Below are 16,340 nucleotides of genomic sequence, written 5' to 3'. Positions count from 1 at the left end.
AAAGGCCTACTTTATGTTACTTGTACCAGTGTAATCACTTCACACTGGGGTGTGAATAGTTGAATTTGCAAGTTTTTATCAAAAAAAGTTAAAAATGTTTTTTCACATAATGATTGATTTGTTTTACATTGAACAATAGCCTTCTTTTAGATTAAGTTCATATTTTTGTCCTATTGGCTATAACTTTGGATTGAATTATTTCAGTGGCTTCTTTAGAGATTATAGTATACATCTTTAATTTATCATAGCCCATTATCAAGTGATACTTTCCCACATCACCTATAGTTTAAGGACCTTTCAACATTGTACTTTATTTCTCCCCTCCTGACTTTTCTGATATTGTTGTCATACATTTTACTTGTATGCACAGACCCCAAAATATGTATTACTTTTGCTTTAAATAGTTAACTGTCTTTTTTTTTCAAATTGAGATGTAATTTGCGTATAAAATTCACCCTTTTAAGTGTACAATTTATTATTCTGATTTTGTGTGTGTTTATATTCACAGAGTTGTGGCTCCATCACCACAGTCTATTTTCAAAACATTTTTATCACTCTAGGAAGAACCACCATACCAATTAGCAGGCACTCCTCATTACCTAGTCATTTCAGCCCCTGGCAAACACTAATCTGCTTTCAGTCTCTATAGATTTGCTTGTTATTGATGTTGCATATAAAAGGAAATCACATAATATGTTGCCTTTTGTGACTGGCTTCTTTGATTTAGCGTAATGATTTCAAGGTTCATCTATGCTGTATCATTACTTTATTCCTTTTTATGTCTGAATATACATTTTGTTTATCAATTTATCAGTCAATGGACATGTTCAACTTTTTAGCTATTATGAATAATTCTGCCATGAACATGCATATACAAGTTTTTGTGTAGACATATATTTTCAGTTCTCTTGTGTGTATATACCTATAAATGAATTGCTGTGTCATGTAATTTTATGTTTAACCTTTTGACAAAATTCCAAACTTTTTTAAAGTGGTTACACCATGTTACATTTGACTAGCACTGTATGAGGATTCAGATTTCTTCACATTCTTGCCAACATTTATGTCCGTGTTTTTTGAGGATGGCCATCCTGGTGGGTGTGAAGTGGTATTTCAGTGTGATTTTGATTTGCATTTCCCTAGTGACTAAATGATGATGAGCATGTTTTTATGTGCTTCTTGGCTATTTGTATATCTTCTTCAGACAAATATCTAGTCATATCCTTTTTTAACTGGGTTACTTGTCTTTGCTCTGTTAAATTATGAGTTCTTTCTAAATTCCGTCTACAAGTCCCTTATCAGATACATTATGTGCTAGTATTTTTTCTTATTCTATGCATTGCCTTTTCACTTTTTTATTGGTGTTCTTTGAAGCATAGAAGTTTAAAATTTTGATGAAGTTCAATTTAGCTAGTGTTTTGTCTCCTTTGCTTCGGTGTCATATCTGAGAAATTGTTGCCTAATCCAAGGTCACAAATATTTGTGCCTACATTTTTTTCTAAGAGTTTTAAAGGTTTAACTCCTGTATTTAGTTCTCAGTCCATTTTGAGTTAATTTTTATATATGGTGTGAAGTGGTAGCTTAACTTTATTCCTTTGCATATAGCTATCCAGTTGTCCCAGCATTTGTTAAAAAAAACTGTCCTTTCCCCTTTGCATTTCTCAGCACCCTTGTCAAATATCTGTTGACCATAAGTGCAAGGGTTTATTTCTGGACTCTCTGTATTCTCTTCCATTGATTTATATTTTTATTTTTGGAATTAGGAAGTATAAGTCCTCCAACTTCTTTTTCAAGATTGTTTTGGCTATTTTGGGTCCCTCTGTTTCCATAGGCATTATAGAGTCAGCAAATGTTTTATACTTTTTGATGTTATTAGAAACACAGTTGTTTCTGAATTTCACTGTTGGATTGTTTATTGCTAGTATATAGAAATTCAGTTGATTTGTGAATTGATCTTGTATCCTGCAACTTTATCAAACTATTTCTAATCCAATAGTTCTTTTGTGAATTTCTTACCATTTTCTCTATGTAAGATGAAGTTGTCTGTGAATAGAGATAGTTTACATATTCTTATTGGATACCTTTATTCCATTTTGGATACATTTTATTTTAATTGCCTTTTAAAGAAATTTTACAAATGCACCAGAAGTCTTTTAAATCTATTCGTGTAGTTACAATTAGAAATCTCGTGATTTCATTTTTTTGCATGTATCCAGATTTCCTAAAAGACTTCCTTTAACATTGGTTCAGGTATACTAGGAAAGAATTTTTTTTAGCTCATGTATGCCTGAAAAGTCTTTATTTCTCTTTTCTTTTCAAAAGATATTTTTACTGGTTATAAAATTCTGAGTTGATAGTTTTATTCATTTAGTGCTTTAAAGATGTTGCACTGTTGCCTGGCTTGTATTGTTTTTGAGAAGTTGGCTGTCATTTTTATTCCTATTTATTTTTGTGTGTGTATGTGTTTAAATTTGGCTGCTTTTAAGATTTTCTTCTTATCACTGGTTTTGAGCAATTTGGTTATAGTATACACTGGAGTAATTTTTTTTTTTTTTTTTTTTTTTTTGAGACAGAGTGTTGCTCTGTTGCCCAGGCTAGAGTGGAGTGGCACGATCTTGGTTCATGGCAACCTCTGCTTCCCAGGTTCAAGCGATTCTCCTACCTCAGCCTCCTGAGTAGCTGGGATTATAGGCGCGCACCACCACACCCGGCTAATTTTTGTATTTTTAGTAGAGATGGGGTTTCACCATGTTGGTCAGGCTAGTCTTGAACTCCTGACTTCGTTATCCGCCCGCCTCGGCCTCCCAAAGTGCTGGGATTACAGGCATGAGCCATCATGCCCAACCTAACTTGGAGTAGTTTTTTAAGTATCTGTTTTGTTTGAGGTTTGTTGAGCTTTTTGGAACTGTGGGTTTATAGTTTTCAGCAAATTGGGAAGTGTTTCAGCCATTGTTTCTCCAGATATTTTTGTGCTTCCCTCTCTTTCTAGTGACCTTAGTTACAAAATACTAGGCCTTTTGGGCCGGGCGCGGTGGCTCAAGCCTGTAATCCCAGCACTTTGGGAGGCCGAGATGGGCGGATCACGAGGTCAGGAGATCGAGACCATCCTGGCTAACACGGTGAAACCCCGTCTCTACTAAGAAATACAAAAAAACTAGCCGGGCGAGGTGGCGGGCGCCTGTAGTCCCAGCTACTCGGGAGGCTGAGGCCGGAGAATGGCGTGAACCCGGGAGGCGGAGCTTGCAGTGAGCTGAGATCCGGCCACTGCACTCCAGCCTGGGCTACAGAGCGAGACTCCGTCTCAAAAAAAAAAAAAAAAAAAAAAAAAAAAATACTAGGCCTTTTGAAGTTACCCTCTCAGCTCTCTGATCCTCTGTTCATATTTTTTTCATTAAATTTTTTTCTTTTTATCCTTGGATAGTTTGTATTGCTGTTGCTGTGTCTTCAAATTCATTAACCTTCTGCAATGTCTAACCTGCCACTAATCTCATCCAGTGTATTTTTCATATGAAACAATGTAGTTTTATCTCTAGAAGTTCAGTTTTGGTCTCTTATTTTTATTTACATCTTCCATGTCGCACTTGACATGCTTTCTTCTAGGTTCTTGAACATACAGAACACAGTTATAATAATTGTTTCAATATTCTTGACTATGAGTTCTATTATCCAAGTCATTTGTGGGTAGGTTTCAATTGAGCAATTTTTCTCCTAATTATAGGCTGTATTTTTCTGCTGCTTTGCCTGCTTGCTTGGTTTTAATTAGATGTCACACGACAGTGTGCATTTTGCCTTTTTGGGTTCTGAGACAGTGATAAGTTATTTGAAAGTAATTTGATTCTTTCCAAGCTTGGTTTTGAGCTTTTAAAGGTGGTGCCAGAGCAGCTTTTAGTATAGGGGTAATTTTACCCATTGTAGGGCATACCCTTTTGAATACTCTTCCTGATGCACCTTAAATTACAAGGTTTTCCACTCTGGTTGGTGGGAACAGACTGTTCTCCTATGCTGTATTGGCTACAGACATTGTTTCCACTGTTCATTTTCAACTTTTTCCCTGGCATGAGTAGTTTTCTCACATACGTGTGCTGGTCAGTGCTCAGTAGCTGACGCGAAGGGATTATGCAGATCTCTGGGGCTCTCCTATACAGCTCTATCCTTGCCATTATTTTGCCCTGCAAGCGCTAGAAACCTTGGCTTTCCTGGACTCCCAGCTGTACCTTTTCAACTCAGGGAGATTGCTGGGCTCTGTCTGAGTTTACCTACCTTAGCCCTGAAAACTCTCCACAGCAGTTAGCTGGGACAGTTGTAGGGCTCAGCTTGTTTGGCTCTGCAGTTCTAGTGATCATAATTCTGTGTTGCTTGCTCTCCAATGAAAACTATTGTTTCCTGTCTTTTGTCAGGTTTTTGTTTTGTTTTCTGAAACTAGGGTAAATCTGGTTCCTGTTACTCCATCTGGGCTAGAAGAGGATGTCCTACATAGGGGGTATGTGTGTCTGTGTATGCTTTTTCTTAAGACTAGAAATGGTGATGTGCTTTTTTTTTCCTTTTTTTCACTGAAGAGCATGTCTTGAGATTTTTTTTTTTTTTTTTTGACAGATTCTCTCTCTGTAGCCTAGGTTCAGTGGTGCGATCTTGGCTCACTGCAATCTCTGCCTCCCGGGTTCTGATTCAAGCAATTCTCATGCCTCAGCTTCCCAACTAGCTGGGGTTACAGGAATGCACCACCATGCCCAGCTGATTTTTGTATAAATAGAGACAGGGTTTCACCATGTTGACCAGGCTGGTCTTGAACTCCTGACCTCATGATCCACCCACCTCGGCCTCCCAAAGTGCTGGGATTACAGGCGTGAGCCACCACGCCCGGCCATCTTGTGTTTTTTTTCTGCATGTAGTCTTTGTTGGTACTGATGTTCAGTATCCTTAATTCATTAGGATTTCACAGTGGTAATTAGGTCAGTTCAAGTCTTCTGGGAAGCGGACCACAAGGTGGAATTAGAAATGGAAGAGATTTAATGAAGGAAAAGCCTATAAAGCATAAAGAGTAGAATGAGCAGGAATAGAAAAGGGGAGTTCTCAGATTTCACTACAGTCTGGCACCTGTGACAGGAGAGGAAAAGAAGGAAGATTGACTAGGAAGAACCTCAGACTTCAGATTGCCGTGCAATCTGAGATAGTGTCCATTTTGCTAGTGAGGAACCCCAGAGCAAGTACTGACTTTTGAGGATGCCGTTTGGATCAGAAATAGCTCAGTTCTAGTGTCTCTACTGTTCCCAGTCATTGGCATTGGCATGAACACTGCAGTGGATCCCGAAGGTTTGGCAACTGGAGGCTGTTAGCTGATTATACTCTGCAGCAAGTTCCTCTCTTTTGTGGCCATATTGCTTTATTTTTCACAGTTAAGCCTACTGTTCATCAGGAAGTAATATGCATGTGTAGTGTAAAGTAAGGGTCACAGTCATTGCAATTCAGAGGAGAAAAAAATCTTCCCAATAGATGGTGTTGGGCCCATAGACTGCCAGTATTGGGTCAATAGACTGTCAGTATTGGCCCAACACCATCTATTGGGAAGAGGATTCTTTTTCTCCTCTGAATTGCAATGATGCCGTTGTTCTAAGTCAAGTGACTGTAGATATGTGGCCTTTCCTTATCATGTTTTCTTCTTTGGTAATTCCTATCCTGAACTTTATGTTTATAATTCTTTTGTTTTTCTATATCAGGGGTTGGCAGACTTTTTCTGTATATTGGACAGATAGTAAATACTTTAGCTTTTGCAGGCCATAATATTTGTCTCAACAACTCAACTCTGCCACAGTAGCATTAAAAGAGCCATGAGCAATATGCAAATGAATGAGCATGGCTATGTTTTAATAAACCTTTGTTTACAAAAACAGGCAGTGGGCCAGATTGGGCTTGCAGCCATGCTTTACCAAGCCCTGTCCTATAGTGTAAATACAGTTTTTTTGAAACAGTGTTTAATTTCATATATATTTGGAACTTTATATAAATGAGCTCATATCCATTTGTATTGTGTGATTTGCTTTTTTATTTCATATTATGTTTATGAGATTTCTTGTTTTTTTTTTATTCCCTCTATGGCTCTTCCAATGTTATGTGAGATTTCTTTATGTTGTATGTAGTTATATTTCATTTCTTTTCACTGATATCTCAGGGTTTAGTCAGTTATTTTAACTTAGAATATTTAAAAGAAAAAATTACTGAATAGTGCTAGAGAACCAAAAAGGCAAAAAGGGAACATTAAGGTATCATGAAAGTAGTAACTGTAAGAAACAACCACAATCTCCAGAACTGGATGAGAGGGCAGAATAAGTTGGAATTATTGAAACTTAAAAGCTTAGAGGAGGGGCCCCTTAAAGCTGCAGCTTGGACCTCTGGTGATGGGACACTAACCTGGCTGGTACTGACATTCCTGAGGAGGCCTGATAAAGGCTGGTTCTGTCATTCCTGAGGAGGCCTGATAAAGGCTGGTTTTGTAAGGGCTGGAAAAAATTGCAAGCTGGAATCAGCAGTACTTGCCAGGGTAAGGAACTCAGGGGTGACACTGTCAGTAACAGGAAGGAAATATCCTTCCTTCTTTCTTCCTAGTCTTCATCTAGTTCTTTGTGTTGGCAGGGTTCAAGAGAGCACCAGGTGGCAAAGGAGAAATGGTGTTTCCAGAGTCTTAGCCTTAGCATCTCAAAGCAGAGGATGGAAGGGTAGTTTTGAGGGGGAAAGTTAGTAGCATAACTACTGGTACCTCTAGAATTTTATTGTATCAATATGCCAGCCACAGTTTTACTATTCTCTAGTTAATAGACATTTGTGTTTTCAGATTTTTGCTGTTGTAAACACAATGCCGCTAATTTTTTTTTGCCCAGGTACAAAGATTTCTCTTTTGTTCTTTTACTCAGCGCATCACTAATGAAATGCCTTTTCATGGGTTATCGGCAACTTCTTCCATTGCCAAATCCATTGCCTTCTTCCCCCAGTCTATCTGTCTTTTTTGATCATTAGCACTGTTGAACCCACACTGTTCTTGAAACTTTTTCTTTCTTGTTTTCTCCTACAGTGTTATATGCTTCTGATTCTCCACTTGTCCTTTCAAATGCTGCTTTAAATTAAATTAAAATCCAATTACTTAAATTGAAATTAAAATAAATGCCAATTTTCTTGGACTTGTAGATGATTTTTAAAATACTAATATTGTTTTCTTAATTTTAAATACATAGTTATTAATGAAAAATTTAAAACATAGAAAAGTATAAAGAATAATAAAAAAATCTCAACCCTGTCCATAATACCATACAACTGACTTTTAAATCTTTATGATTTTCTCTAGCTTGAAAGCTAGACCTACCTTTCCAGCTTCCTGCCTAGACATTTCCACATGAATGGCTTGCTGGCATCTTACATTGAGCATTTCTAAAACTGAACTTATTTTATTATTATCTTCTTTTCTCCATTTTTTTCCTACTCTCTTTCCCACCTTCGGCTATTACTATTTCCAGAATTCACTTTAGGGGTTTTCAGTTATTCTTGGCTACCTGAGGTAATTGGACTAACTTAACTTTGGTGGTTGTGCAAATGCCAAGGATTGTGATTGTAGCTCCTTCCTTTTACATGTTACCTACGATTCCTTCGTGACTCCCTGAGTTTATGTCTCTTTAAGGACTCCTCTTTTTTTTTTTTTTTTTTTATTTTGAGACGGAGTCTCGCTTTGTCGCCCAGGTTGGAGTGTAGTGGCCGGATCTCAGCTCACTGCAAGCTCCGCCTCCCGGGTTTACGCCATTCTCCTGCCTCAGCCTCCCGAGTAGCTGGGACTACAGGCGCCCGCCACCTCGCCCGGCTAGTTTTTTGTATTTTTTTTAGTAGAGACGGGGTTTCACCATATTAGCCAGGATGGTCTCGATCTCCTGACCTCGTGATCCGCCTGTCTCGGCCTCCCAAAGTGCTGGGATTACAGGCTTGAGCCACCGCGCCCGGCCAGGACTCCTCTTAATGATGCTGAGGTACCGGGGAAAACTTTTTGTAGCACAAAAGATTAGAATAATATGGCATTTTAATTAAAGAGCATAGACTCTGGAACCTGTGTTTGAGTCTTGATTCTGCTGTTTAATTGCTATAATCCTGGATATGTACCCTTAAAGTAGAATAGGAATAGTAACTATTAATACTCAATAGCATTGTTATGCAAATAAAATGGAATAGTAAGTACAAAGTACTTAACGATATTCCTGGCATGCAGTGAGCACTAGATATAATTGTTAGCTATTGCTATTATTACTCTTTGGTTTAGTACTCTTTGGGGTGAACATTAGGATATTTTGAATGCTTAGTAACTGGTGCCTCTGCTGCTAATGTTAGTATACCCTTAAGCAGCGTGGGGACTCTGGTGTAATAACAGTTCTCAGTATCTTCTGTTGAGTGTTTGTTTCTATGACATTCACAAAGGGAAAGTTGTTTCCCTAATGTACCCTAGTATTTAAGTGGGGGACATCTGCGTTTAGTTTTTTTCTGTTTGCTTCTCTGTGTAAATCTCATGAAGTGTCCTAGTGGACAGTCAGTTCCTTAGCCTGTTTTTAGTTCACAGTAGGTTTAAATTGAAACAGGTAGTGTTCCACCAGATAAAAGATATCTAAGAAATTTCACCTTGAACCTAGGTTTCTTGAAAAGACTTTAAAAATTGGCTTTAGAAAAAGTGTAACTAATTTTTTTTTTTTTTTAAGAATTCCTGCAGGGGAGAAATAAAGAGTGCATCACTGAAGGATTTATGTCTTGAAGACAAAAGACGCATTGCAAACTTAATTAAAGAATTGGCCAGGTGAGATAAAACCTTATATGAAATGATTTATTATACAAAAGACAATTCTTATTGAAAACAGAAAATTACAAATATATTTTGATGACTTAATATCTTTGATCTTATGGTAGCAAAGAGTTTTAGAAAAAAGACATTCTGTGATGCCAGAATCCCCCCAAAAAGGTTAGAAAACAAGCATCAAAAGCAAACTACTTTCCAATTTACATTTTCTTATTTACTTAACTTTCCAAATTTTTTGATGCAAAGATTTGTAGCAGTCATCTATTAAGGGAAGTTTTGGAAACTACTGTTGAAGTAGGTTGATACTGTTGTAACCAGAGGCATAGCAGTTACCTTTGATTTTTCGTCAGCATCTGAAGAAAAAATATTTCACTCACAAGACTATCTATTGTTGCCTTGTTAACTCCTAATGCTTTTCAATTAATGGATTTTGAATTTTGATAATGATATTTCTCAGCTCTTTGGGAGTACTATTCCAGTTTATTAATGATGTGTATGAGGCACATCTACTTTGTACGTGTAATTTCTTTGTCAGATATACATCCCCAGTTTTGGGAGTCTTAAAAAGTACTTAATAAATGAAGGTATCTGTAGAGAAATGGATGAATATAAATTGTAAAAGTTAAATTTATGGAGAGACCATACCTAAAAGTTGATAAAAGTTGATAAAATAGTACTACTTTTTGTCAGTGAATTGCAAAAAAAGATAACAATATTAGGTATATTTTGAAAGTATTTCGTGTTGAAGCCTTGACGTAAAGTTTGTAGAGGCTTTTAAAAAGACTGAAGTTAAAAAATTACCTTACTCTAAATCATAGAATTATGGGTATCAAAGATGACTATAAAAAAGTGATGTTTTGGAAGCCAGAATATAGGGTGTGAGAATTCAAAGTACATGCCTTAGTCTGAATTTGATACGCTACCTGAGATAAGTAGTGATCTCTTTCATTAGAATTCTTTGGCTGGCCTACTTTCTAAAGTAGAGTTTTCATTAACTTCAGTGTTCTTTTATTGGGAAAACATTTCATTGTTATCCTCAGTATTTGAAGATGATGTTCTTGTGAGGCTATTTAATACATAATAAGTCCTTTGATGAGGAGTTATTAAATATATTTTGATGGTATTGAAAAGTTATTGCTATTTGTTTGACTCTGTTTGTTAATGGTCCTAAGTTGCCATTATTGTCCTCCTGACCCATTTTGTTTGAGCTGCCAAGCTTGGAGAATACCTGCAATATTAGAGCATGTCATTTTGGTATTTAATAACCCTCTACTTCCTATAAAATATGCTAGGTTTTCTTTTTTTGTAATTTCTTTGTAGAAGGTCAGTGTGTTAATACAAGGTCAGTGTTAGTAAAAATCTGCTTATACTGCTAAAGAATCCCATTATTACTATATTTACTGTTAACATTCAAGTATATGGGAATAATGTGTTCTTGATTTCTTAAAATGTGCTGAGTTTCCTCTATTGGATATTTCAGTCTACTTTGTCTACTTTTGTCTACTCATACTTTGAAATTGTTTTCTTTGCTTTTTTGTTTTTTTATTTGTAAGACTGTTCGATTGACGTGGGAATGTAGAGAACAGAATCTCATATAAAGCAGTGGCAACAAAACATTTCCAGTTTTTACATTCTTTTCCCTCTGAATTTTCAATCTGGTTTGAAATAGTTAAATATACTTATGTCTCTTTTATCTTAAAAATGCTCCTTTCCCTATATATTTCCCCCTAGTCACTGCCTTCTTTGCATTACAAGACATAACCTTTTTTCTAGAAAGAATAGTCTATATTATTTTCTACTCTGTTGCATTTTATTTTTTTATCAAGCATACTTGCTTATCAATCTGTTTATTTATAAATATGTCAAAGTGCAATTTGCATGCAATAACATGAACCAATTTTAAGTGTAGATTTCAATGAGTTTTGACAAATGTAAGATACACAAGATTTCCTTTTCATGATATACAGCGTTTATGTTACTCCAAATAGTTTCCTCTAGACCCTTTACGGTCTGTTTTCCCTTTCTCCCCCATCCCAGTTAGTTTTCCCTTTCTCCTCCATCCCAGGCAACCATTAATATAGTTTCCATTATTATAGTTTAGTTTTACATGTTCTGGTACACCACATAAATGGCCACACAGTATATACTCTTTTACTGTCTTTTTTCCCTCTACCTAATGGTTTGGATAGGGGGTGGTAAAATACACCTAGCGTAAAATTTACCATCATAACCATTTTTAAGTGTACAGTTCAGTGGCATTAAGTACATTCACAGTGCTGTGCAACCATCTCTACCATCCATCTCCAGAACTTTATCATCACAAACTGAAACTGTACCCATTCAATAATACCTCCTCCTTCTCCTTTCCCTCTTGCCCCTAGTAATAACTTCTCTGTGTGTCTCTATAAATTTGACTAATCTAGATAACTCATATAAGTGAAATCATACAATATTTGACCTCTGTATCTGGCTTATTTTACAGCATAATGTTTTTAGTTGTTTTCAAGTTGTTGTGTATGAGTATTCATTTTTTATTGTTGAATAGTATTTCATCACATGCCCATACTTTAATTTGTTTATCTCTTCATCCATTAATGGGCATTTGGGTTCTTCAGATTGTTGCCTTTTATGAATGAAGCTTCCATAAATATTCATGTACAAGTTTTTGCACGAACATAATTATTTTTCTTCAGTAAATACTCAATTATATGTTAAGTGTGTCTATCACTTTATAAGAAACTTCCAAACCGCTTCCCAACGTGATTGTGCCAATTCACATTTCCACTAGCAACTTATGTGAGTTCCATTATTCTGTCTACTTATCAACTCTTGGTATTGTCATTTTAAATTTTAGCCCTTCTAATGAGTATAGTGGTTTCTCCTTGTAGAATTAATTACTGTTTCCCTGGTAACTAATGTGATTATTGGTGTGATAATCACATTATAATAATGTGACTAATGTGTCATTCTTCCTTTGTGAAGTGTCTGTCAAATCTTTTCCCCCTTTTTTTCACCCATCATGTTCTCTTTTTAATATTGAGGTATTAGAGTTCTTTATATGTTATATACATGAGTTGTCAAATATGCATTTTATTCTCAGTCTGCAGCTTCCTGTATAATTATCTTAATGTTTTCTTTTGATAAAATTTTGGATCTTGGTTTATAAATTTTTTCCTTTTGTGGTCCATGTTTTTAGTGCTCTGTATATGAGATCCTGCCCATCACAAATTGCAAAGTTTTTTTTTCTATGTTAGAAAAGACTTCCTACAGAATTACCTTAGCCTCCTTGTCAAACTCAATTGAACATATATGGATGGTTTATTTCTGGACTCTCTGTTTCATTCACTGATGTATATGTCTATCTTTATGCCAACACTGCATTGACTTGATTAATTTTGTATTGTCTTAAAATCAGGTAAATCCTTTAGCTTTGTTCTTATTTTTGAAAATTGTTTTGATTCTTTGTGATCCTTTGCATTTCATTGTAAATTTTAGAATCAGCTTGTCAATTTCTAACAGAAAATTTTTTCCTGGAGTTTTGGATGAAGTGTTTTGGACATACAGATCAATTTGAAGAAAACTAACATTATTGAGTCTTCCAATTCACACAAAGTTATTTATTTAAATTTTCTTTAACTTTTCTAGGCAGTGATATGTAATTTTCAGGTTACAGGTTTTGTTATATGTATCCTAAAGTTTTTTTTTTTATGGCTTTTATACTATTGTAAATGGTGTTATTTAAAATTTTATTATACATTCAGTTTTCAATTTTTTGATTGCTCATTTGAAAAAATAGATTTTTTAACATATATTGACTTGGTATCCTTCAACCTTTTAAAATTTGCTTATTACAGTCACTTTTTGGTAGAATCCTTTGGATTTTGGGCATAAAAGATGTCATCTACAAATAAAAACAGTTTTGCTTTTTTCCTTTCCAATCCATAGATGCTTTTTTTTTTCTTTTCGCCCTTTTGCATTGGGTAGTACTTCCAGTACAATGTTGAATGAAAGTGGTGAGTGGACATCTTTGCCTTTTCTTGTTCTTGATCTTAAATCTTTCACTATTAGGTACAATGTAAGCTGTGGATTTTTTAATAGATGTTCTTTATCAAATTGAGAAAATTTATTTTTGTTTCTAGTTTATTGAGAGTTTTTATCTTTAGTCATAAATTGGAGTAGAATTTTGTCAATTTTTTTTATCTTTTATTGCTGAACATGTGATTTTTTTATTCCTTTTTTCCATTAATGAGGTAAACTACATTGATTTTTGAATGTTTAATTTACCTTGTGTTCCTGGCTTAAGCCTCATTTGGTCATGTTTTGTTTGTTTTTATTTTTACTCTGTTGAATTGATTACCTGTTATTTTGTTAAATATATTTGTATCATCAGAAATATTTGTAGTTTTCATGAAATGTCTTACTATATTTTAATTAATTTTTAAAATTACAGTGAGATATACATAAAATTTACTATTCTAACCAGTGTTTTAGTGTACAGTTCAGGAGTGGTAAGTACATTCACATTGTTGTACAACCAGTCTTCAGAACTTCTTCATCTGCTGTAAAACTCCGTGTCCATTAAAAAACTTCTCATTACTCCTCTCACCAGCCGCTAGTAATCACTGTTCTACTTTGTATAGCCAATTATTTTACCACATCATTTAAGTGAAAATAGTATGTATGTATTTTTAATGTGGTAAAATACACATGACATAAATTGATCATTAGTGACATTTAGTATACTCACAGTTTTATACAACCATCACCATTTTCTAGTTCTAGAACATTTTCCATAATCCCAAAGGAAACTCTGTTCACCAGTTACTCACCATTTTCCTGTTCCCCTGTGACTCTGGCAGCTTCTAATCTGTTTTCTGTCTCTAAGGATTTGCTGACTCTGGTTATTCTCTCTAACTGGAATTATAGAATATGGGGCCTAATATGTCCAGCTTCTTTCTATTAACATAATTTCAAGGTTGACTGAGTAACAGTTCATTGTGTGGATATGCCACATTTTGTTTATCCATTTATACTTTGATGGTCATTTGGGTTGTTTCCACCTTTTGGCTATTTAAACTACATGAATATTTGAATACAAGTTTTGTTTGAGAATGTGTTTCTGTTGTTTTGTATATACCCAGGAGCGGAATTGTTGAGTCTTATGGTAATTCCATGTTGAACTTTTTGAGGAAATGCTAAAGTATTTTTACAACAGCCAAACCATCTTACATTCCTATCAATGTGTGAGGATTCTACTTTCTCCACATTCTTGCCACCATTTTTTGGATTATGGCCATCCTAGTAGATATGCAGTGGTATTGTGTGGTTTTGATTTACATTTCCAAGGTGGCTAATGATGCTAAAAAATCTTTTCATGTGCTTTTTGGCCATTTGTATATATCCTCTTTGAATAAATGTCTATTAATTGGGGTGTTTTTCTTTTTTGTTATTGTAACTGGTTTTTTAGATATTCTGGATGATAGATCATTATCAGATGTATGATTTACAGATATTTCTCCCATTCTGTGTGTTATCTTTTCATTTTCTCAGTGGTGTTCTTTGAAGTACAAAAGAAAAGTTAGAGAAATCTAAATTCTCTAACTTTTATTTTGTTGATAATTGCTTTTGGTATCATGTATAAGAAACTACTGCTAAATCAAAGGTCATGAAGATTTACCTTCATGTTTTGTTCTAAGAATTTCATGGTTTTAGATCCCATATGTAGAACTTCGGTCCATTTTGAGTTCATTTTTGTATATGGTGAGACATAGTGTTCCGACTTTATTCTATTACATGTAGGAATTCATTTGTTTCATCACCATTTATTTTATTTTTATTTTTATTTTTATTTGAGATGGAGTCTTGCTCTGTCGCCCAGGCTGGAGTGCAGTGGCCGGATCTCACTGCAAGCTCCGCCTCCCGGGTTTACGCCATTCTCCTGCCTCAGCCTCCCGAGTAGCTGGGACTACAGGTGCCCGCCACCTCGCCCAGCTAGTTTTTTGTATTTTTTAGTAGAGACGGGGTTTCACCGTGTTAGCCAGGATGGTCTCGATCTCCTGACCTCGTGATCCGCCCGTCTTGGCCTCCCAAAGTCATCACCATTTATTTAAGAGACTATTCTTTTCCCATTTAATGGTCTTGATATTCTTGTCAAAAATTGACTAACTAGAGGTGTACAAGTTTATTTCTGGACTCTCAGATCTATTACGTTGATCTGCATATCTGTCCTTATGCCATTAATGGACTGTTTTAATTAGTATAGCTTTGTAGTAAGCACTGAAATCAAGAAGTACAAGACCTCCAACTTTGTCCTTTTCAAGATTGTTTTGGCTATTCGGAATCCCTTACATTGCCATATGAATTTTAAAATCAGCTTTTCCATTTCTGCAAAAAAGGCAGTTGGCATTTTGATAGGATTGTGTTAAACCTGTCAATGTCACCTTAACAATATTCAGTCTTCCTGTCTGTGAACATGGAATGTCTTCGATATTTAGGTCTTGTGTAATTTCTTTTAGCAGTGTTTATAGTTTTCAGTGTATAAGTTTTTTATCTTTTTGGTTAAATTTATTTGTAAGTATTTTATTCATTTTGATGCTTTTGTAAATGAGATGGTTTTCTTAATATCCTTTCAGATTGTTCATTGCTGATGTAGAGGAACACAAATGGCTATTGTGTGTTGATCTTATACTCTGAAACTTTACTGAATTTGTTTATTAGCAGTAATAGTCTTATTTATTTATTTATTGAGGATTCTCTAGGCTTTTCTAAATACAGTAGTCTCCCCTTATCGGGGAATATGTTCCAAGACCTTCAGTGGATGCCTGAAACTGCTGATAGTGCCAAGTCCTATATATATTTTTTCCTATACTTACATACCTATAATAAAGTTTAATTTGTGAGTTAGGCACAATAGGGGATTAACAACAATAACTAATAATTAAATAGATCAATAAGAACAATATGCCAGCATCACTATTCTTGTGCTGTGGAGCCATTATTTACTAAAATAAGAGTTACTTAACCACAAGCACCGTCCTACCTCAATCTGATAACCGAGAGGGATACTACATGACTAACGCCTATACACTGTGGATGTGCTGGCCAAAGGATGAATCATGTCCTAGGCAGGACTGAGTTGGGCTGCACCAGCATTCATTATTTCTCTTTCTTACCTTAGTGTCTGCCTAGAATTTCTAGTACATGGATGAGTGGAGTGGCAGAAGCAGGCATCTTTTTCCTGATCTAAGTGGGAAAGCTCTCAGTTTTTCATCAGTGGAATAACATGTTAGCTGTGGGTTTTTCATAAGTGCCCTTTACCATGTTAAGAAGCTTTCATGCTTTTCTTAGTTTGAGTGTTTTTTGTCATGAAAAGGTTTTAGATTTTGTCAAAAGCTTTTCTGCATCAATTGATGTGGTCATGTTTTGTTTTTTGTTTTTTTTTCCTGCTGATACGCTGTATTACATTGATTAATTTTCTTGTGTTGAATCATCCTTGTATTCCTGAGATAAACACCAATTGGTTATG

The 16,340-nt window shown here is 35.3% G+C and overlaps 1 protein-coding gene across 7 annotated transcripts in view; it reads left to right on the top strand.

The window, feature by feature from the left end:
• KIAA1328 overlaps positions 1-16,340 on the top strand; it is a 399,175-nt gene that overhangs the window by 6,913 nt on the left and 375,922 nt on the right. For 4 of the 7 annotated variants that reach the window (XM_001106820.5, XM_015121738.3, XM_077974822.1 and 1 more), the window contains exon 4: positions 8,721-8,815. The exons of the other annotated variants lie outside the window; for them this stretch is intronic. In XM_001106820.5, the coding sequence (XP_001106820.4) occupies positions 8,721-8,815 (95 nt within the window). The remainder of the gene's footprint in view (positions 1-8,720; positions 8,816-16,340) is intronic. 7 annotated transcript variants of the gene reach the window in all.

The sequence above is a fragment of the Macaca mulatta genome, chromosome 18, assembly GCF_049350105.2.
Source record: "Macaca mulatta isolate MMU2019108-1 chromosome 18, T2T-MMU8v2.0, whole genome shotgun sequence".
NCBI lineage: Eukaryota > Metazoa > Chordata > Mammalia > Primates > Cercopithecidae > Macaca > Macaca mulatta.
This window is presented reverse-complemented; position numbering and strand designations above follow the sequence as displayed.